The sequence below is a fragment of the Ranitomeya variabilis genome, chromosome 4 (genome assembly GCF_051348905.1).
Source record: "Ranitomeya variabilis isolate aRanVar5 chromosome 4, aRanVar5.hap1, whole genome shotgun sequence".
NCBI classification, from domain to species: Eukaryota; Metazoa; Chordata; class Amphibia; order Anura; family Dendrobatidae; genus Ranitomeya; species Ranitomeya variabilis.
The window spans coordinates 231,397,177-231,420,029 of NC_135235.1; the positions used below are offsets into that span (position 1 = coordinate 231,397,177).

A 22,853-nucleotide genomic window follows, 5' to 3' on the forward strand; every position below is an offset into this window, starting at 1 on the left:
TATACTCCAGAGCTGCACTTACTATTCTGCTGGTGCAGTCGCTGTGTACATACATTACATATGTATGTAAAACCTGAGTTTGAAAGGGACAGAGGTTTTGACAGTCACAATTTCCCGTTTCTTGGTGAGAATACATAGAGCCAAGTCTTCTTGTTTATGGTGCAGTCTAGAGGAATTGCTCAGTGAAAGTTTAAGGGTTAAGTAGGAGCAAGTTAGAATATCAGGCAGGAAGTTTACAAAGAGGAAGTAAACAGCATAACTGCCTTCAGCTAATCACACCCTGAAATTCTTTTGTAACCCCAGCAAACTTCAGAAAGTAAGATCTCCCACCAGTGTCACGGAGACCATCTGTAGGAAACAAAGTTTTACTAGGAATTTACCAAAGTTTTTTTTTAGGAAAACCTTTGAGATGGATTACTGACACGTCACCCATCACAGGAGCTTGGAGGATTTGCAGTTTTGGGGTTTTGTGTTACTATTTGCTTTTTGTCCTTTGGCTCCTTAGATCAAGAATGGGAGCTGTGACCTCTACAATGGAGCAGAAGTGGCCGGATCGGAAGAGTGGACATACGTCTTTGTTATTTGACCTTGAAGATGTTTTTATTCCCCCATTCCTTGCGGATGGACAGTGATCATACAGGTAAGGTTCTTGGTGTGGTCTACAGATGGCTGAGGCAGAGTGGCCATGTAGCCTCTCTGCCCCTCCTCTGGATATCCTATGTATGTCCTTAAAACTCTTAAATGGGGTTTCGTATATTGCTGACTCATTTTGCAGAGAGGGTCCCTCATGCATGGTCTGGAGGAGCGTTCGGTCCCTTTTGCATAAAAACGTTCATTCTCTTGGTGACCCTATTCCTACTGAGATGTTTTCAGAATCTTCCCTAATTCTGAGTTTTCTGAAGAGGGAAGGGGTCAAATCTTTTACAAAACAATTCCCGACACTGGTGGCAGCCTAGAACTACCCGTCCCCTTTTCTTGCTTCCCAGGAAGGTCTAGTGACCACGACTAGGACAAGGAAGGAGGACATAGTCAACCATCAGGGCCGGCAATAATATCGGCCATTTTTCTATACGTCTCGAGTGCCGTAACTCAGCATTGTAAGAATGTAACTGGTAGTGTTGGTGTCAATGGTGTGGATGCAGATGTCACTTCGGGAACATATTGTAAGGCGTGGCGTGGCCCTCACCAGCCATGACTCATAGTATGGGCACCCTCCTATCAGAGGGCAGTCATCTGATTAAGCATCACGACCACTAATATCCTTCTTCAGAGCCAGGTGACGTTGATTGTACCTCCTCGATTCTTTTTGGTCATCAGGAAAGTTTACAGATAGTTTACACCTTCCAGTCGGAGAGCTGCAGCAACCTGCTACAGGACAGGGTAAGATTACCGCTGCTATGTCTGTGTGGTTGCACTGTGCCGGCTGACTCTAGGTTATGGGGTCTTTTCGGGTGCTCCTGCTTGTCCAACGATCTATAGGATGGATTATCTGGTGATAGTGGCTCCTCTCGAGGAAGAACGAGGGAGGGGATTGTATTAGGCAGCAAGAGGGCCGTCAGCGAGAAGGAGAAAAATCTGGGTGACTATGGCAAGTTCCAAATTGGGGAGAGCTGGAAACAAATGGGTTAAATAAACGGGTGATCACCAGGGTTGTCCTTTTGAAGAAGCTTGAAACTTCAAAATGCGTTGACCAATATGTCACCTTCTGTGGATCTCTGTCTTCTCATCATCCTTCTGACGGCAGCGCAGGTTTAACCCATTTGTTTCCTTCTCCATGTGTCTGCAGAAGCCTGCATTTTCCACTGATTGTGAGCACATAACTTGACCAGGCGAGCATAGAACCTGGCCAGATGAGCATACAACCTCGCCTGGTGAGCATGACTGTTCGTTTGTTTCCCATCCTTTATCCAGACCCTATTGCATTTTTCGTCCTTTTAGTTTTTACTAAAGTGCTAAATTGTAATATCTAGACAACTGGTCAGAGCATCTCCAAAACGTCAAGTCTTGTGGGGTGTTCCCAGTATATGACGGCTCTTGTTGCATATTCTCAGTATATGGTGGGTCTTGTGGGATGTTCTTGCACTATGGAAGGTCTTCTGGGGTGTTCTGAATATACTGCTCTGGCAAAAATTAAGAGACCACTGCAAAATGTTCAGTTTGATATTTCTCTTTATAGGTATATTTTTGAGTAAAATGTAAATTGTTCTTTTATTCTATAAACTACTGACAACATGTCTCCGAAGTTCCAAGCAATAAATTTTGTATTTAATGGTCAAAGAGAAATGGTCAAAATAACAAAATAATGCATTGCTTGCAGACCTCAAATAATGCAAAGAAAACAAGTTCATTATCATTTAGAAACAACAATACTAATGTTTTAAACTCAGGAAGAGTTCAGAAATCAATATTTTGTGGAATAACCATGATGTTTAATCCCAGCTTTCCTGCGTCTTGGCATACTTTCCGCCAGTCTTTCACACTGATTTTGGGTGACCTTATGCCACTCATGGTACAATAATGTAAGCAGTTCTTCTCTGTTTGATGGCTTGTGACTATCCATCTTCCTCTTGATTACATTCCAGGGGTTTTCAGTGGGGTTCAGTTCTGGAGATTGGGCTGCCCATGACTGGGATTTGATGTGATGGTCCTTCATCCACATCTTGATTGACCTAGCTGTGTGGCATGGCGCATTGTCCTGCTGGAAAATCCAGTCCTCAGAGTTGGGGAATATTGCCTGAGCAGAAGGAACCAACTGTTTTTCCAGGATAACCTTGTATGCTGCTTGATTCCTACATCCTTCTCAAAGGTTAACCTGCCTAATTCCAGCCTTGCTGAAGCATCCCCAGATCATCACCGATCCTCCACCAAATTTCACAGTGGGTGCAAGACTCTGTGGCTTGTACGCCTTTCCAGGTCTCCGTCTAACCATTAGACGACCAGGTGTTGGGCAAAGCTGAAAATTAGACTCATCATTGAAGATTACCTTACTCCTGTCCTCTATGGTCCAATCCTTGTGGTCTTTGGCAAACTTCAGCCTGGCTCTCCTTTGCTTCTCATTGATGAAAGGCTTTTTTCTAGCTTTACATGACGTGAGTCCTGCCTCTAGGAGCCTGTTATGACTATTCTTGCTGTGCACTTTACCCCAGCTGACATTTGCTATTCCTTTTGTAGGTCACTTGATGTCATCCTGCGGTTGCTGAGTGACATTCGAATAAGATGATGGTCATCTCGGTCAGTGGAGAGTCGTTTTTGCCCTCTGCCGGTCTGTAGCTTCGTTGTCCCCAATCTTTGCTGCTTGACCTTGTTGTAATGGACTGCCGTCTTAGAAATTTTAAGGATGGAGGCAACATGATGCTCACTGTGCCCCTCTGCTAAAAAAGCCAGAATTGAGCCCTTCTTTTCCTCACTCAAGACTTTTCTTTTCATCTCCTTTGGCATGGTTAAAAGTTATTTTTTCATTCCTATTACTTTTGGGATATTACTAGCACTTGTTTTGCCATCCAGCTTCTCCTATTGCAAGAGGATTGTGAACACCACAGCAGGGTTTTTTATACTTTCCTTTGTTAAATAAGATTTGGTTCAGGTGATCACCTAATCAGAAGAACATTAAGTAGAATGAGGTGTACTCTGGTTGAATTCACCTGTACAGTGTTCATTTTAGGACATTGTCACATATCCAAGTCAAACATCAGAAATACTCTGTCTGATACCTAATTCTGATACTTGATTCTAATACCTGACTTTCACATATCAAAGTCAAACATCAGAAATAACTCCGATACCTGATTCTGATACTTGAGTTTGATACTTGACTCTGATGCCTGACTCTGATGCCTGACTCTGATGCCTGACTCTGATGCCTGACTCTGATGCCTGACTCTGATGCCTGACTCTGATGCCTGACTCTGATACCCGATTCTGATACTTGAGTCTGATACCTGACTTTGATACTTGACTTTGATACCAGACTTTGATACCTGACTCTGATACCTGACTCTGATACCTGAGTCTGATACCGGATTCATACTTGAGTCTGATACCTGACTTTGACACTTGACTTTGATACCTGATCATGTCCTAAAATGAACACTGTACACCTGACACTGGGATGGAATGGCTATCAGACAGGGAGAGAAGCGGATTTTTATAAAACTGTGCAGGGGTCTCTTAGTTTTTGCCAGAGCTGTACATTCCCGACCTCTGCATGTTATAGGGAGGAAAAGTTTAACATTGCGCCTCTGCCTCCACAATTTCTGGACCCTGTCCTAAGTATTATGCAGGCACGGTGGTAGAAGGCGAGGTGTGCAGCACAGGCTGTATAAGCCCTTCAGGCTCGGCCAGGGCTAAGGAATGTTTTGCTAAAACCAGCAGTCGCATTGCTTTATGGAAATCTGATATTCACCTCGTATTAAGAATTCTCTCGTTTCTCAAGAACGGACAGAGAACTGGTCCGTATGCAATTAGAGGGGTCGTAACGGTGCACCAAGCTCTTGGCTGCGTCAATGGTGCAACAAAGACCCCTCATATAGAATATAAAGAGTTTTGTAACAAATTGCATTAATAAAATATATAGTGATAGGGGCTAAATCCACTGTATCCCTTGTTTTTCTAAGTTTGTATTTCAGAGGTGCTAAATTTGTTGGTCCTGCTGTGACTCACCCATAATTAACCGTTAAGGACAGAAAGGATCCAGCATTTAGAATAAATAGGTGTCATGGCATAGCTCACATATTCAGCGCTAGCCCTAATCTGGCTGCACACAGTGTCTGCTGCATCTATGGTGTACATGTAAGACTCTGTTCTCATGTCCGCAATCATCCAATAGCAATCTATTGTCAAAAAAAGTTGCGCAGACCCAACTTTTCAGTTCGTTTTTCAAAAACTGATCTCTGCTGAATCCGTTTTTTTTTACATTGAAGTCTATGGACAACAGATCGGTTAATTAGTCATCCGTTTTCTTCCATTTCTAACGAATCCACAAACCCAAAAATGGATGGATAATATATCCTCAGGAGTAAGAAGACAATCAGAGAATGCAATTCCTGACGATGATAATGGCAAGGTGTCCGAACATGCAGATCATAACCATCAGAATGCCAGGTGGAGAACCTCGGGGTGTTTTTTGTTTCTAACGCTCCCTTTACAGATGATAAGACAAAAGTATCATAATTAAAAAATAATAGTGCTGATATTAAAAGACGAAGGGTGGAGAAAACAAGGAGATCCCTTCATGATGGAGCAAACATGTCAGTTATCATAGCACAGGCGCATGGTTTATGCTTTTATTTACCTTTTGTTTATTTTATGTTTATAAACACGCAGATTCCGACAGTGTTTGCAATTAGAAGGTTCTTTTATAGAAATACGGCGTCAGGGATTCTCCTATCTTTGCTGAACCAAAGAAATGTATAATAATGTATAATGTACCGTATATATATATTTATACATTATTATACATATATATTATATTGTATTTAATGTGTATAATAAATGTCACATTTGGCATTTGGTCCCTGGAGCTTTTAGGCTATGTTCACACGTTATGTTTTTGCTACTTTTTTTATGCAACCTGCGTTTTACAGTAAGATTTCAGAAATCTCCTGCACATAATTTATTTTTTTTCCTAACGGAATTGGAAAACCACTGCGTTTTTGCAAACTGCAGAACGTCACTTATTTCAGAGTTTTTTCAACCATAGAAAGCAATGAGTAAGTGCAAAAAAAATGCAGGAATCAGGTTTTGCTGCTTTTTTGGTGCAGAAAACTCAGGAACAACAGGCACAAAACTGTACCTGAAAAACAGCAAAAAAAATAAAACAGCAAAAATGCAGCAAGAAACACAGCAAAACTTGCTTCTTTACTGTTAATAGAGAAGGTTTTGCCTGCAGGAAAAAATGCTGCAAAAAATGCAATGTGTGATCATGGCCTTAGTCAAACTTCTGAAAAGATAAAGATCTTGAACTCCAGACTGATGCATTGTAATAAATCATTAAAGGAGCAGGGATGCGGAACTTGTGCTAACCACAGATGTTTTTGCACCCTGGAAATGACTGAAACAAATCTGCGGCTGTGTGAAAAAGACAAGGGCAGGATGAAAAATTCCCCTAATAAGCCGTATTCTGTATTGCACAAGACATTTTTTTTTTTCAGACGGGCGCACAGAGTCATCAGCAGGGGGGGGAAGGGTCAAAGGGAATGCAGTAGAACAGGATTAGACAGCAGAAAATATTTATTTTGTATCTGTAAGTACATAGTTCTGCATTTGATTAATTTTTGCAAAATTGCTTTTTTTTTGTAGTTTAGACTAATTAAATGAAAATTAATGCAAAATTCTAATTTGCTTGAGCACAATCTGCGATGGACGGCAGCCATGAGTCGGGGAATGTACTCGTAGTTACTCCAATCATATGACATTGATGAAGTGTAAAGTGTGACGTCTATCGATAAATATTCTGGGATATCAGACGTTCAATTTCTCTCTGTTTGCAGGAAAAGTCTCTGGAGATGATGGAGACAGGCTGTGACGAGTAAGTATATCCTGTATGTAGCCTCCAGAGTTGGGCGTATATTGACCCCTTAAAGGCAATGTATCACCCCCCCCCCCCACCAAAAAAAAAAAAAAATTGTAAGAAATTATAGTATTAATGGTTAACTTTTATTTAATAACATTTAAAAGAAATTACAACATTTTGATATTTCAACTTTTTCAACACTAGGGAGAGAAGCAGCTCAAATGTATCCTGTCCGCTAATTCTAATTCTTTCCATTTTAGTATATGTAGTATAATAGGGATTTTTAATTTTAATGTTTAATGAGTTCCATGCTCGGGCCTGCCTTGGATTGGGCCTGCAAGTTCCAAAGAATAAAGAAAAAAAGGTACTCCAGCGTAGAATAATATAAAACTTCGTCTTTAATGGAAAAAAATCATAAAAACACACACAATGCGGACAACCTAAGATTCCAGAGAGCTACCAACCGAAGCGTTTCGACACTCCGGTCTTAATCATGGTTACACCTCGATTGGTAGCTCTCTGGGATCTATAGATTGTCCGCATTGTGCCTGTTTTTATGATTTTTCTTCCATTAAAGATGAAGTTTTATATTTTTCTACACTGGAGTACCTTTTATTTCTTCATATGATGTTATGTTTAACAAAAACTGTCCATTACAAAAAAAACACTATCATATCATTATAATAAACATTACATTTTACATACGGTAGTTTTTCTAACCATAACTAGGATTAGGGTTAGGGATAGGATTAGGACTAGGAGATTAGGATTAGGGTTAGGATTAGGTCTAGGACTAGGGTTAGGCTGGAGTCACACACAACGTATAAAAATACTGTCCGTTTTTTACAGACCAAATACACAGAAATGTTCCCTGAACAGTGATCCGTATGTCATCCGTAGGCAAGGTGTGGCTGCGTATTTTGCGCATGTAAACCTCCTTATGGCATCCGTACGGCGAGATTTTCTCACCGGCTTGCAAAATGGACATAGAATGGATCCATGGACTCAAATATTCGTGAAAACATATATACAGTCTATATATATATATATATATATATATATATATATATATATATATATATATATATATATATATATATATGTGTGTGTCAGTGAGACACATATATATATTTATATTTAATACAGAGCTAGATAGCAGAAGAGCTGGTAATTCAATTGTCGGCTTTTCCTATCTCCTTACATATTCCTCACTTATAGTGTTAGTAGTGTGTGTGTGCAAAATTTGTGAGCTCTAGGTGTTAAAATAAAGGGTTAAATTATGGAAAAAACTGGCGTGGGCTCCCACGCAATTTTCTCCGCCAGAGTGTGAAAGCCAGTGACTGAGAGCAGATATTAATAGCTTAGAGAGGACCATGGTTATTGGCCCCCCCGGCTAACAACATATCTACCGGTATATATATAGAGAGAGAGAGAGCGAGAATTCCAAGAAAGAGGCAGCACTCCATTTTTTCAGTGGGAAAATGTGCAGGATTTTAATCAACCCACATGTCTGGGCGACGTCTCGGCTACAAATGAGCCTTTCTGCCTTGAGAAAGGCTCATTTGTAGCCGAAACGTCGCCCAGACATGTGGGTTGATTAAAATCCTGCGCATTTTCCCACTGAAACAATGGAGTGCTGCCTCTTTCTTGGAATTCTATGAAGTTTGGATAATCATTGGACAGATTGCACCCGAAGATAAGTATCATACTGTGCTGTTCCTTTTTTTGTCTCTCTCTCTCTTTATATATATGCAGTTAATAGCCTCTGTGTCTGTACTGTTACATACTTAGGCAGTTAACTGGTTCATGCAGCTTTACATGAACACCCGAGCCTTACACTATGGCTGGTCCAAATAACTAAAGCAATTGTTACCATCCACCTCTCGTGTCTCCCCTTTTCCTCATAGTTTGTAAGCTTGCGAGCAGCAGGGCCCTCATTCCTCCTGGTATCTGTTTTGAACTGTGATTTCTGTTATGCTGTAATGTCTGTTGTCTGTATAAGTCCCCTCTATAAGTTGTAAAGCGCTGCGGAATATGTTGGCGCTATATAAATAAAATTATTATTATTATTATTATTATTATATATATATATATATATATATATATATATATATATATATATATACACACAATTTTTCTCACCCCCACAGACTTTCATTGGCGGATTTTCTGCACAATACGCTGACAAACGCGGCATGCTGCGATTTTCTAAGCCCGTAAAATACGGCCGAGAAATATACGGCAGATAGGAGCTGCCCCATAGAGAATCATTGGTCCGTGTGCAATACGTTGTTTTTGAGCCTCTCATACGTTCGCATTCCTCTCTAGTGTGACCCCGGCCTTAGGATTAGGTCTAGGACTAATGATAGGATTAAGTCTAGGATTAAGAAAATATCGAAAATTTGACCAAAAATGTAAACATTTTGCAATTTTCAAACTTTACATTTTTATGTCCTTAAATCAGAGAGTTATATCACACAGAATGCTCGATTAATAACATTTCCCACATGTCTACTTTGTATTTGCATCATTTTTAAAACTTTATTTTTTTTTGTTAGGAAGTTATAAGGTTTAAAAGTTTATCCGCAATTTTCCATTTTTCCAACAAAATTTTCAAAACCATTTTTTTTTAGTGAACACATCACATTTGAAGTGACTTTGAGGGGTCTATATGACAGAAAATACCCCAAAATGACACCATTCTCAAAACTGCACGCCTTTAGGTGCTGAAAACCACATTCAATATTTTTTTAACCCTTTAGATGCATCACAGGAATTAAAGGAATGTGTAAGAAAAAAATGAACAGTTTACTTTCTACCCCAAAAATGTTGATTTAGCCCCGCAGTTTTCATTTTTACAAGGGTAACAGGAGAAAATGGACAATACAATTTCTTGTGCAATATCTCCAAAGAACGATGATTCCCCATACCTTGTGGAAAACTACTGTTTTGGTGCACGGCAGAGCTTGGAATGGAAGGAGCGGCATCTGACTTTTAGAATACAAAATTGTCTGGAATTGGTAGCGGACTCCATGTCGCGTTTGGAGAGCCCCTGGTGTGCCTAAACAGGTGAAACCCCCAAAAGTTACCCCATTTTACATTTTTTAAACTTTCAAATGGGATAATAGGAGAAAATGGACCACATGATGTTGCACAATTTCTTGTTAGAGTCGCAATACATATGTGGCTGTACAGTACTTTTTGGAAACAAGGAGGGACGGAGTGCTATTTGACTCTTGGAGAACAAATCATTGTAGAATAGTTTGCAGGTCTAATATACGGAGCCCATAAGTCATAGAAGAGCGGAATCCCCCTCAAGTGACCCCATTTTGTAAATTAAACCCATCGGGAATTCATCTACAAGTGTCATGATTATTTTGCTAGCAATGGATGTTGCTAAGTGAAAATGCAAATCTGACATTGTAGTGCCCAGTACGTTGCAGTTCCCAGTACATTGCAGTTCCCAGTACGTTGTAGTTCCCAGTACGTTGTAGTGCCCAGTACGTTGTAGTTCCCAGTCCGTTGTAGTGCCCAGTACGTTGTAGTTCCCAGTACGTTGTAGTGCCCAGTATGTTGTAGTGCCCAGTAAGATGTAGTGCCTAGTACGTTGTAGTTCCCAGTACGTTGTAGTTCCCAGTACGTTGTAGTTCCCAGTACGTTGTAGTTCCCAGTAAGTTGTAGTTCCCAATACGTTGTAGTTTCCAGTACGTTGTAGTTCCCAGTATGTTGTAGTTCCCAGTATGTTGTAGTTCCCAGTACATTGTAGTTCCCAGTACATTGTAGTTCCCAGTACATTGTAGTGCCCAGTACGTTGTAGTTCCAGTACGTTGTAGTTCCAGTACGTTGTAGTTCCCAGTACGTTGTAGTGCCCAGTAAGATGTAGTGCCTAGTACGTTGTAGTTCCCAGTACGTTGTAGTTCTAGTACGTTGTAGTGCCCAGTAAGTTGTAGTGCCTAGTACGCTGTAGTTCCCAGTACGTTGTAGTTCCAGTACGTCATAGTTCCAGTACGTTGTAGTTCCAGTACATTGTAGTTCCAGTACGTTGTAGTCCCAGTACGTTGTAGTGCCCAGTAAGTTATAGTGCCTAGTACATTGTGCCCTGCTTGTGCCTCTCGAGACACATGTCCCGTTAATTAGGTGAGCTCCTCTTGCTACAGTAATGCAAAACATGTGGACACTAACTGCGGTGTAGGCCTAATGTGAGGCTCATGAGGAGGGTAATTTGTGATCGCAGATTTTGCTGGATTTCTCATGGTGGGAGCCACGTCACTTTTCCAGAGCCTTTGCTCTGCCAGTAACACGGAAGCCCCCTATATTTCTGTTAACAGATGACGAACCTGAGTGAGGATTTGTTTTTTGTGGTTTAAGTGGAAGCTTTTATTGGATTCATTTTGGGATTACATTTATCCAACGCTCTGCGCTGAGCACTTAAATCTGGGTTTACATCTAAATCTCTGAGTGACGTGATTCAGATGAAACCCCTGAGTGATCCACTCATATAATGGGGCAGCAGAGTTACTCTGGACTCCATCTGGCCCCTGTTCAGTATTGTCCTTCTTTTCAGAAGTGCGTAAAACTGTGGCCGACACCACCGCCGTTCCTCCTGCTATAGGACCCACAGTTCTTACAGGGACCCCATTCCCTATCCGTGCTGTTCCGGATGCACCCAGTTTCTGTACACTACCTTCTGTAGTGGAGCCACTGTGTCCTTCTTGACATTGCTCACCTCCCCTGTTTTCCCTCTTGAAGTGAGGTTTGATAAAGGCCCATGAAAGGGTCGAAACGTTACCTCAACAATTGATTATATCACTGTGGTGTTCCTATTAAAATCCTCACATTTATGACGCAAATCCATAATTTGAGTGCGGTTGTTTTCTTCTATTTCTGAATGGTCTGGATTTCTCCGGGTTCAACCAGCACCAATTCCATAAATCCCAGAGTGCACGTCTTTTCCCTTTCATCGCAAAACTGTGGCCGACGGCACTTTTATGCAATCCTAAAAAGACGGACACCGCCGGATCACAGGTCAGACGGTGTCCACAGTGCTTCCATCTGCCTCATTATAGTGAATGTTCTGCCAGAGGTTCCCTCTGAATCACGTATTTCAGAGATTTACATGGAAACTCCGTTGTAAGCGCTCAGCGCAGAGCGCAGGATAAATGTGAGCCGAGCCTTACTGCGATCTTTGGGAGGCAGAATTAAAAAATCAACAGCAGGTAAAGAATTGGTTATATTTATTTTTTATGCTATTCCTTTTGTGGTGTAAGTTATTAGGCTACTTAATTCTTCAGGTTGGTGTGATTACAGCAAGGACAACATCTGCGAGGAGTTTTTGTTCTCCCCGAGTTTGCATGGGTTTCCTCCTGAATCATGCAAGGGCTGACATTTTTCGTGGTCCCATTTTCAGGCACATGACATTTTTTGATCGCTTTCTATTATGACTTTTGTGAGGCAGAATAAACACAAACTTGCAATTCAGGAATTATTTTTTGAAGTTTTTTTTATACCACTCCGTGTGTGGTAAAATTGATAAATCAGATTTATTTTTCGGGTCAGTACGATGACAGCGATACCTCATTTATGTCATTTTTATGTTTTATCGCTTTCACACAATAAAAATCTATTTTATAGAAAAAATGTTGATTTTGCATCCCTTCCTTCTGAGAGCTATAACTTTTTTTTATTTTTCTGCATGGCAGCTTTATTTTTGTGGGACAAGATGACGGTTTTAGCGGTAGCATTTTTATTTACATGGACCTTTTTGATCGTATTTTATTCCACTTTTTTCCAGCAGTATGATAAAAAAACATAGTTTTTTGCCACTTTTTTTTTACGGTGTTCACTGTAGGTGTAAACTAGTGTGACGGTCTTATAGATTGGATTGTTCTGGATGCAGCAATAGCAAATATGTGTACTTTTTTGTTCATTTTTGTTCTTACATAAGTATGTGTATTTATTGGTGTAATATTTTTTGCTCTTTATTTTGTGTATTTTTTGTTTGTTTTTTTTAAATACTTTTTTAATTCTCTTCTTTTTTTTAAAACTTTTTTGGTTAGTTCCCCTACGGAACATTAACTTTTCTTAGTTTGATAAGCAATCTCATACATTGCAATGCATGAAATTTGTGATATTACACAGACAAATTGCCTGTTACACCCTGCCTACGGCTGGGTCTCACAGGCCTCTTTTCTTGGCACACAATGACAGCCATCGGCTCCTCGTGATTAAGATGAGAAATGAAGCCCACTCCCTCTCTCAACCTTACAAATGCCACGAACGTTATCGATCACGGTGTCTGGAGGGTTAATCAGCCAGGGTCAGCGCTGGCACCATCCCTGGCTGTTACCATAGGAGCTCGGCTGTCAGCTGTGCCGAGCTCCTGCTGTGATTGTGCAGGGATGTGATATTTCCAGCGACCATGTGCTGTGATCGGTCAGACAAACTCACTGACCAATCACAGTGATCTGATCAAAGAGCAGGGACCGATTAAATGGGTCCCTGCATCTCTGCCCGTGCAGATTTTGTTGCAGTCATTTCTGCAATGGAAAAATCTATTTATCTGACTAGGATGTTGCAGAACTCTCTCTGTGCATAAGCTTGTCGTCTGCTCTGCAGGTCAACAAGTTACAGGGTCCCCCACAATGGTCAGTCAACATATCAAACATCGATTGTTCAATGACCCTGCGTCTCGCAAAGATAACAGACAGTACGCTGTAGGAACTGACATATAGCAGCCATTCAAAAATATCAAGAGTCAACTTTTAAGACTCATATGACAGCAGTCTATGGTTCTTGACCAACTGAAAGTAGACTTCTAGATAATTAAGATTAAATGTTGTGTCGTCACATTAGAGTGAATACACAGAACGATACAGAGCAACAAGACAAAACTCCTGAAATCAGTAAAAATATGAACATAGACAGAATGATACCCCAACACACCATATCACACCTGTGTTTTTGCTGTGTTTTTGCACTTAGTCATTGCTTTCTATGGGTGAAAAAAAAACGCAAACGCAGCAGTTTTCCCAATCAGTCAGGAAAAAAACAATGTGTGTGCAGGAGATTTCTGAAATCTCATAGCTTTTGCTGGTGCTGTAAAACACAGCTTTAAAATTTGCATTAAAAAAGCAGCAAAAAAAAAAAAGTGCAATGTGTGAACGCAACATTTTCCGGGATATTTGACAACTTCCTCAGAAGAGGTTTTTTCTTTGGTAAGTTTGAAAATGTAAATAACTAACTATATATATACTGTGTCATGTACAAGAAAACTTTGGTCTCAAATTGATATATAAGTTTATATAGTATATAAGTATATAGTTTTCTGGTACATGATATAAAAAAAATACCTAATTTACTCGCCATCCCGCTGCCCACCGTCCAATCCTATTCTTTCCACTATTGAGCTCATCTCTGGCTTCTTTACTATAGGTCAGTACTTTGTCCGTCTCCAGTCCTCCGAGATCACTGCACAACATAAGTAATGGCGCACATCTTGCATTCACGACATTCTGCTGATTTTTTTGGCTTGGGGTATGTTTCATTTATGGTATATACTGAGTTTGGATGTCCTTCACCACAAAGCCTTTTCTTCTTTTAGTTGTCTCTAGTTACATAAAATTTGAGGTTTACAAAAGATAACAATTATTTAACAATACAAAACAAGAGACAAATAAAATACAACGTAATAGCTCATCGTCTATGCACAAGTCATTCTGGGGAAACACAATTGATAAATCGATCCTTTAATTGTGATCACCATTGGAGACTTTATTTAATTGAATGAGTATGAGGCTAAAAATAATTTTTGCAATTGGGTCTTATTTAAAATAAATAATAATTTGGCTTTTAAAGGTTCTTTGTTTCCTACACATTCAACTTTGACGTGGTCAGTGGCCCAGAAAAAAAAAGAGATACATACCATCCCTTCAAATCGTCATATGAAGGGTTAAGAGCACTTATGGGGCATATTTTGAGACATTATGGGATACAGATTTCATTCATCCAGCTCAATCCTGGTCTCATGATTGATGAACAATTTTTTTACTTTTTTTTTGCAACTTTTTTGCTTCAAATGAAGTGAATCTGTAAATATGTTTCTCTACAGGAACATCCGCTTCAGTGTCGAAGAAAGCGATGACTTTATTGATCTGTGGAAGGACAGAAGACCTGAAGGGAGGAACGATGGAGGAGTCGGAATTCTTGAACCCTCCCATGAAGAAGTCAGGAACCAATCGAGAGGAGCCCGGTACCAGGATGAAGCTTTATCAAAGACCTGGAGAAATGTAACCAAGAGTTTTGGAGAGATGTTCCGGACAATCCGTGGCCTTTCCCTTCGTGTTTACAATTGTTGCCTTGAGGATCCGAATTTCTGGGAGATGCTAGTGATGCTGGTGTACCACTGCTGCTCCAGCATGAAGTGGTCGTGTAAACTCATCGTGGTCGCACCAGGACACATTCTCAGATTAGGTCAGTATTTCAAGAATTCTGCCCTTGTCAAATAATCACACTTATACTCCTCTCCGGTGTCTGCGCTGTTCCAGCGGTGTCAACACCGGCTCTCCCGGGGATCGCATGACATAACAATGTAGCTTTACTCTCACCGTCTGCGGACAAATCACATGCATCCGGCAGAAGTAAGAAAACAGCACGCTCTTCCACCGGATGTAAGTGATTTGTCCGAAGGCGGGGAAAGTAACGCCAGCATTGATCGGCTGCAGTGATCGCCTGAGCAGGCCGACACCGCTGGAACAGCGCCAGCACCGGAGGTGAGTGTAGGTGTCATTATTTTACAAGGAGGAAACCTAACGACTTTTTAGAGGTTGTCTGAGCAGTGGAGAACGCCTTTAAAACAATTCCAATTGTTTTTTTTTCTTTCTATATTTTAGTTAAAAAAAGCCGATTGGTTTCTTCCCTGTCCCATTTTACAAAGAGAAAGGTACGCCAAAATCTCCGGACATTCCAGGGGTAAGTTCTTACTGATACAAAGTTGTTACAATCAGGGACACGACCGGAGGAGTCTCACCGCAAACAAATAGGAGCGATCTGCTGACTTAGCATTTTGGCAGATTGGCTCTTCCCACACACAACTGCACATACACACAGCACTGCTGTACATACACACAGCACTGCTGTACATACACACAGCTCTGCTGCACATACACACAGCTCTGCTGCACATACACACAGCTCTGCTGCACATACACACAGCTCTGCTGCACATACACACAGCTCTGCTGCACATACACACAGCTCTGCTGCACATACACACAGCTCTGCTGTACATACACACACTCACATACAGCTCTGCTGCACACACACACACACACACACAGCTGTGACTGCATTCTACATCAATGGCAGGATGGGAGAGAGATTTGTGCCGCTGCGCAGTGTCCACACTAATCCATATGACTTTTTTACCTGTATGTCTGTTGTGACTTCAGATTGCAGCATCATACACTGATATCGATTGTAGTTCCCTGACAATAAACTACAGCTCCCAGGGCAGCACGGTGGCGCAGTGGATAGCACTGCAGCCTTGCAGTGCTGGGGTCCTGGGTTCAAATCCCACCAAGGACAACATCTGCAAGGAGTCTGTATGTTCTCCCCGTGTTTGCATGGGTTTCCTCCGGGTTCTCCGGTTTCCTCCCACATTCCAAAGACATACTGATAGGGAATCTAGATTGTGAGCCCCAATGGGGAACAGCGATGATAATGTGTGCAAAACTGTAAAGCGCTGCGGAATATGTTAGCGCCATATAAAGATTATTATTACTAGATGGCAGCCCGATTCTAAAGAATCAGGAGTCTAGAATCCATATATACTTTATTTATTCAAATGTAAGAATAATTTGGTAGGCGGGGACCCTCGGCCTCCGATTTGGTTGGCGGGGCCCCACGGCCTCCGATTTGGTGGGCGGGGTCCCTCTGCCTCCGCTTTGGTGGGCGGGGCCCCTCGGCCTCCGATTTGGTGGGCGGGGCCCCTCGGCCTCCGATTTGGTGGGCGGGGCACCTCGGCCTCCGATTTGGTGGGCGGGGCCCCTCGGCCTCCGATTTGGTGGGCGGGGCCCCTCGGCCTCCAATTTGGTGGGCGGGGCCCCTCGGCCTCCGATTTGGTGGGCGGGGCCCCTCGGCCTCCGATTTGGTGGGCGGGGCCCCTCGGCCTCCAATTTGGTGGGCGGGGCCCCTCGGCCTCCGATTTGGTGGGCGGGGCCCCTCGGCCTCCGATTTGGTGGGCGGGGCCCCTCGGCCTCCGATGTGGTGGGCGGGGCCCCTCGGCCTCCGCTTTGGTGGGTGGGGCCGGGCCCCTCGGCCTCCGCTTTGGTGGGCGGGGCTGCTCGGCCTTCGATTTGGTGGGCGGGGCTCCTCGGCCTCCGATTTGGTTGGCGGGGCCCCTCGGCCTCCGATTTGGTTGGCGGGGCCCCTCGGCCTCCGATTTGGTGTGTGCTCTGCCTGGGGCCACTGTGCTCTGCCTGGGGCCCCATATGCTGCCTGGGGCCCCTGTACTCTGCCTGGGGCCCCATGTTCTGCCTGGGGCCCCTGTGCTCTGCCTGGGGCCACTGTGCTCTGCCTGGGGCCACTGTGCTCTGCCTGGGGCCCCTGTGCTCTGCCTGGGACCACTGTGCTCTGCCTGGGGCCCCATATGCTGCCTGGGGCCCCTGTGCTCTGCCTGGGGCCACTGTGCTCTGCCTGGGGCCCCATATGCTGCCTGGGGCCACTGTGCTCTGCCTGGGGCCCCATATGCTGCCTGGGGCCCCTGTGCTCTTCCTGGGGCCCCATATGCTGCCTGGGGCCCCTGTGCTCTGCCTGGGGCCCCATGTTCTGCCTGGGGCCCCATGTTCTGCCTGGGGCCCCATATGCTGCCTGGGGCCCCTGTGCTCTGCCTGGGGCCCCATATGCTGCCTGGGGCCCCTGTGCTCTGCCTGGGGCCCCATATGCTGCCTGGGGCCCCTGTGCTCTGCCTGGGGCCACTGTGCTCTGCCTGGGGCCCCATATGCTGCCTGGGGCCACTGTGCTCTGCCTGGGGCCCCATATGCTGCCTGGGGCCCCTGTGCTCTGCCTGGGGCCCCATATGCTGCCTGGGGCCCCTGTGCTCTGCCTGGGGCCCCATGTTCTGCCTGGGGCCCCATGTTCTGCCTGGGGCCCCATATGCTGCCTGGGGCCCCTGTGCTCTGCCTGGGGCCCCATATGCTGCCTGGGGCCCCTGTGCTCTGCCTGGGGCCCCATATGCTGCCTGGGGGCCCATATGCTGCCTGGGGCCCCTGTGCTCTGCCTGGGGCCCCATGTTCTGCCTGGGGCCACTGTGCTCTGCCTGGGGCCACTGTGCTCTGCCTGGGGCCCCATATGCTGCCTGGGGCCCCTGTGCTCTGCCTGGGGCCCCATATGCTGCCTGGGGCCCCTGTGCTCTGCCTGGGGCCACTGTGCTCTGCCTGGGGCCCCATAGGCTGCCTGGGGCCCCTGTGCTCTGCCTGGGACCACTGTGCTCTGCCTGGGGCCCCATATGCTGCCTGGGGCCCCTGTGCTCTGCCTGGGGCCCCATATGCTGCCTGGGGCCCCTGTGCTCTGCCTGGGTGTAGGACACTGGTGACGTCACTTATCTCCGGACATTAGCTCCGGACATTAGCTCCGGACATTAGCTCCGGACATTAGCTCCGGACAAAGCCACGGAAGTTGGCACAAATTGCAGGAAGTAGTATTCTAGGCAATTATGTATTAGATTATGCTATAGAGAGTCATGGAGACCTACAGCAAAACAACTACAAAATAGTTATTTGTCTCGATTTGTCACTTTCAGCACTGATCCAGATGAGACAAGGATACTGATTGATGGGGATCAACCTCTGGAAACTATATGAAGAGCTGAGTGTGTAAGTAAGGAGGGCGGATTTAAAGGGGTAGTGAGGAACGAAGCAACAGCACGTGTGAAAAACACTTAGATATACTATTAGATCACAGATTGCACAGGAGTCAACAGATTTATGCAGCAGCAAAAAAGACAAATACAGTTGTAGGATGTATAAGAGAAGCATAGTCCAGATCACGTGAAGTAATTCTCCCCCTCTACTCCTCCTTGGTCTGACGTCATCTGGATACTGAGTCCAGTTCTGGGCTCCACATTGTAAAAAAGACATTGAAAAACTAGCAAGTGCAGAGATGGACTGGGCTTCTTAGGAGGGCGAAGATGGCATGCGACTGCCATGATAATCAATTGCAAGGTCCGATTTCAACCTATGCAAATGCACGCTAATAAACCAGCCATTTAAATCAGTCATCAGCATTCAAATGGTTAAACAGTAGTGATTGGAGCTCTGATCACTGCTCTTACAGTGTATGCGGTTACATTTGTATCACATTTACATGTGCTCACACCTAGTGGTCAATACACAACATTGCAGACTAGATTAGGAAATTCCGTTTTACATGTAACAACCTGATCATCTCTATTGGGCCTTATTCTCATGTCAGTATCTGTACGCCAAAATCAGGAATTGAAACTACAGAGCGAAAAATTAGTATTGAATGATTCGCACCTTGTCTGTTTCGGAGCCGTTCATGATTTTGGCCTCATATTCAGTTTCCGGCAGCAAATAAATTTGGTTTATTATGAAAATTTCTAAACTTTCTGCTGTTTGCAATAAACCAATGAGACAGGAACAATGTAAATATCTGGACCCAATGAAAATAACAAGTGGTGTCCAAGTTCGGCGCCAAAGGACACTTTTGACTGTTTGCTGCAGTTTCAGAATTATTCACACCCAAAATTGAATCTCTCAGCACAAATGTGTCTCCAGCACCCGATATAATAATCCAGGGCTTCATTAGCCACATCAGGTGCTTGAGATAAAACGCATCAAATACTTGGACTAGCTGGGGGGATTGTGCATGAAGAGAGGTCCAAAGATTTGAGATATTGCTTTGTGGAAACAAAAAGATTCAATGTCATTGAATGCTCCTAGAGATACAGCTGAAAGCTGAGGTCATTGACTGCAGATCGAGGAAGCTGTTACCGTCTGTCACCAGATTCTTGAGGAGATGGGTGGTCAGAAACCCTCCAGAGATGGCAGCCGATGCTCAAGACTCAGTTTGTACAGTAAGATGCATGCAAAATGTTGAAGGTCTTCATGCCTGAACTCCAGGATGTCACCTCTACAGACATAAAAGTACAAGGAAAGTCGACTTCAATTTGCTTGATCCATATAACTAAGGCACAGACGTTTTGGGATTATGTTCTGTGGATTAAGAAAACAAAACTGAAACTATTCAGGCTTATTCATCGGCTAAATGCAGGAAGGATGAAGCACACATTCAAATGGGCCACCCAGCTACAGTGAAGCACAGTGCAGGCTCGGTAGTGTCTACAGTGAAGCATGGCTGGGGCTTGGTGATGTCTACAATGAAACATGGGGGGGCTCAGTGTTGCCTATAGTGAAGCACGGTGGAGGCTCGGTGATGCCTACAGTAAAGTATGGTGGAGGCTCGGTGATGCCTAGAGTGAAGCATGGTGGAGGCTCGGTGATGCCTACAGTGAAGCATGGTAGTGGCTCGGTAATTTCTACAGTGAAGCACGGTAGTGGCTCGGTGATGTCTACAATGAAGCATGGTGATGGCTCGGTGATGCCTACAGTGAAGCACGGTGGAAGCTCGGTGATGTCTACAGTGAAGCATGGTGGAGGCTCTGTGATGTATGCAATGAAGCATGGTGGAGGTTCTGTGATATATACAGTGAAGCATGGTGGAGGCCCTGTGATGTATACAGTGAAGCATGGTGGAGGCTCTGTGATGTATACAATGAAGCATGGTGGAGGCTCAGTGATGCCTACAGTGAAGCATGGTGGAGGCTCAGTGATGCCTACAGTGAAGCACAGTAGTGGCTCATTAATTTCTACAGTGAAGCACGGTAGTGGCTCGGTGATGTCTACAATGAAGCACGGTGACGGCTCGGTGATGCCTACAGTGAAGCACGGTGGAAGCTCGGTGATGTCTACAGTGAAGCACGGTAGGGGTTTGGTGATGTCTACAGTGAAGCACGGTGGGAACTTGGTGATGTCTACAGTGAAGCATGGAGGGGCCCAGTGATGTCTACAGTGAAGCATGCTGGAGGCTTGGTTATATCTACAGTGAAGCATGGCGATGCTTAGTGATTCTACATTGATGCATCTTGAAGGCTCGGTAATATCAACAATGAAGCATAGTGGTGTCTCACTGATAACTCTGAGGAAGCTTTCCTTCCTCTGCCTCTGGAAACCTATAATGTTTGAAAATGGATTCAATTAAGTATCAAAAGATCCTAGGAGATCTTGTCCGGCTTTCTGTGAGTAGCTGAAGCTTTGTCATTGGACCTTTCAACAGAACAATGATCACAGCATCTCACAGTCCATCAAGTTTTGGTGTCAAAAGAAGTCCTAAAAGGTTTTGGAGCGGACATCACAGACATCTGACTTGGATCCCAAAGAAAATCTTTGTTAGGATGTGAGGAAGGCAGATGAAGCACCAAACCCCAGAATGCTAGTGACCTGGAGGCCATCACCCATGAGGACTGGGCTCGGGTTCCTCAGGAACTGCCATAAGACGGTGTCCGGCGATAAATCACGGTTGCAGCAGGTTATAACAGCCAGAGGGTTCTACTATGATCCAAAGGTTCTGGTCATGAAGGGAGGAATAATCCTGAGACTGCGCTGAATTGGGCTTGTTATATTAGTCGTGTTTGTGGCCAACAGCAGAACGTTGGTAGAATGTATTAATAAAACAAATTTACAATTGAAGGGGATAATTGTGAGTGCAGCTGTATAAGAAACTAGACCATGTGATACAATAATAATAAATTGTCTTCATTTTTTTTTAGCATGAAGTGGAATTGTCTTGTTAAGACTCTGGAGAAGATTGAACAGCACTTTAGAACTTCCTCATGCCTTAGACTGGGTTCTGATCCCTGTATTGAAAACTGAGCCAATTGCAACGGCAAATTTTGGAAATTTCAGGCTCCGCGTGCACCACCATCTGCCTATCCGCATTGTGGACATGACCTGCCTTTACATGGCGTGAATTTTGCCAAGCAAGCCATCTGTCCAACTAAAAAGTCATCCATGTGGTCCGTGGCTATAACATGGTCTCTGTGTGTGGTCCGTGGCTATTACATGGTCTTTGCATGTGGTCCTTGGTGCACATGGAACCAACCCTTATTCTACAGCAATTTCCTTTCTGTACAAAATAACTTTATTATTCGCGTTTTTGCGATTTTATGACGTCTCCCTTGTACGTCTTTTATTATTTTAGAGTTTTATAAAATTAAACTATTTTTTTCAAATTATAAATTTGGTTATGTTTTTCTTTTTTGGTATTTTAGTGTAAATGTGCATTCTCATGTAGGACATTTAGGGAATGTTTATAGATGTCAGTGCCATCTTTCGGACCTGCTTCTATCTCAAGAACAGGGCTACTGTGACCTCACACGTCAAGTACTCTCCACTCACTCCCAAAAAGCTCTGTGCAAATGTTATCATTTATTTTCCAAACTCCCATGGAAATAAATGGACCAAAATATGCCCCAAGAGAGAATTATGACCCAATGGGGGCTTGCACAGGATCGGTCAGAGGACCCTTTATTAAACACCAGATCCACAGTAGAAAGCCATCAGCTCTGCAACCACAAAGCCAGGACTGGAGGTGATGCGATGAAGGTTCTGCAGGCAGTGCCATCAGCATCGATCCCGGTGCGGAATGCTAAATATTTTGAAAATTGGGGTCCTTCAGCCCCATCTTGAATGGAGCAGAAGTGCCCAGACTTGGTTCTTCCTCCACTTTCAACAGGAATCCGAGTAGAGGTCACTGGATAGGTGATAACATGTAGATTGTTGGGGGTCTAATCTCTGGGACCCACACTGATGGACAGAATGAGGCAATTTATCCCCAACAGGGGATATATTTTTTATTAATTTCGAGGTAGCTTTCGAGGCTACTCTGATATCTTCATCCAGTATGTGCCTGATAAAGAGCTGTTAGTATTCTCAAAAGATTGCTATTTGTTGCCATCTTTTCCGTTAGCCATTAAAAAGTATAAACCACTGAGAACTCTCAAATTGTAATAGTTTTCTATCTGCTGGCTAATAAGGTACAAAAATATACTAGGATCTAAAGAAAAAGGTTGATGTAGACCTACGGAGAGTCACGGTCAAAGTCAATCCAACAGAAAGAAAACTGCTTCAAAACTATTGACCATCAAAGACCTTTCTTCTTGCTTTGATCTCGTCCATACGGGGAATACATGAACTTTTTAAAGATTAGCCAGAAAATTAGGAAGAACACAGAACACTGACTGTACCTCTGTCTGGTTAATCAGTGA

At 43.7% G+C, this 22,853-nt stretch overlaps 1 protein-coding gene across 3 annotated transcripts; it reads left to right on the top strand.

Annotated features, from left to right (window-relative positions):
* Positions 1-327: 327 nt before the first annotated feature.
* LOC143770511 (uncharacterized) lies at positions 328-21,831 on the top strand. 3 transcript variants are annotated; one of them, XM_077260188.1, is made up of 6 exons: positions 328-640; positions 6,489-6,526; positions 14,619-14,980; positions 15,400-15,478; positions 18,309-18,381; positions 21,357-21,830. In XM_077260188.1, the coding sequence occupies exons 2-5, from the start codon at positions 6,504-6,506 to the stop codon at positions 18,367-18,369; spliced, it is 525 nt and encodes a 174-aa protein (XP_077116303.1). In that variant the 5' UTR covers positions 328-640; positions 6,489-6,503; the 3' UTR covers positions 18,370-18,381; positions 21,357-21,830. The 3 variants fall into 3 exon arrangements, 2 of the variants coding, with proteins under 2 accessions (XP_077116303.1, XP_077116301.1); XR_013214650.1 differs by lacking the exon at positions 6,489-6,526 and having other exon boundaries at positions 329-640; XM_077260186.1 differs by lacking the exons at positions 328-640; positions 6,489-6,526 and adding an exon at positions 11,806-14,044 and having other exon boundaries at positions 21,357-21,831.
* The last annotated feature ends 1,022 nt before the right edge of the window (positions 21,832-22,853 follow it).

What these genes read in the sequence shown, in the direction of transcription:
- LOC143770511 (XM_077260186.1), top strand. Translation starts at nt 13,995, where the DNA reads ATGGCGCACATCTTGCATTCACGACATTCTGCTGATTTTTTTGGCTTG. An exon ending in GCTGATTTTTTTGGCTTGGG is followed by an intron (nt 14,045 to 14,618) that starts GTATGTTTCATT and finishes GTTTCTCTACAG; the next exon opens with GAACATCCGCTTCAGTGTCG. An exon ending in AGGACACATTCTCAGATTAG is followed by an intron (nt 14,981 to 15,399) that starts GTCAGTATTTCA and finishes TCTATATTTTAG; the next exon opens with TTAAAAAAAGCCGATTGGTT.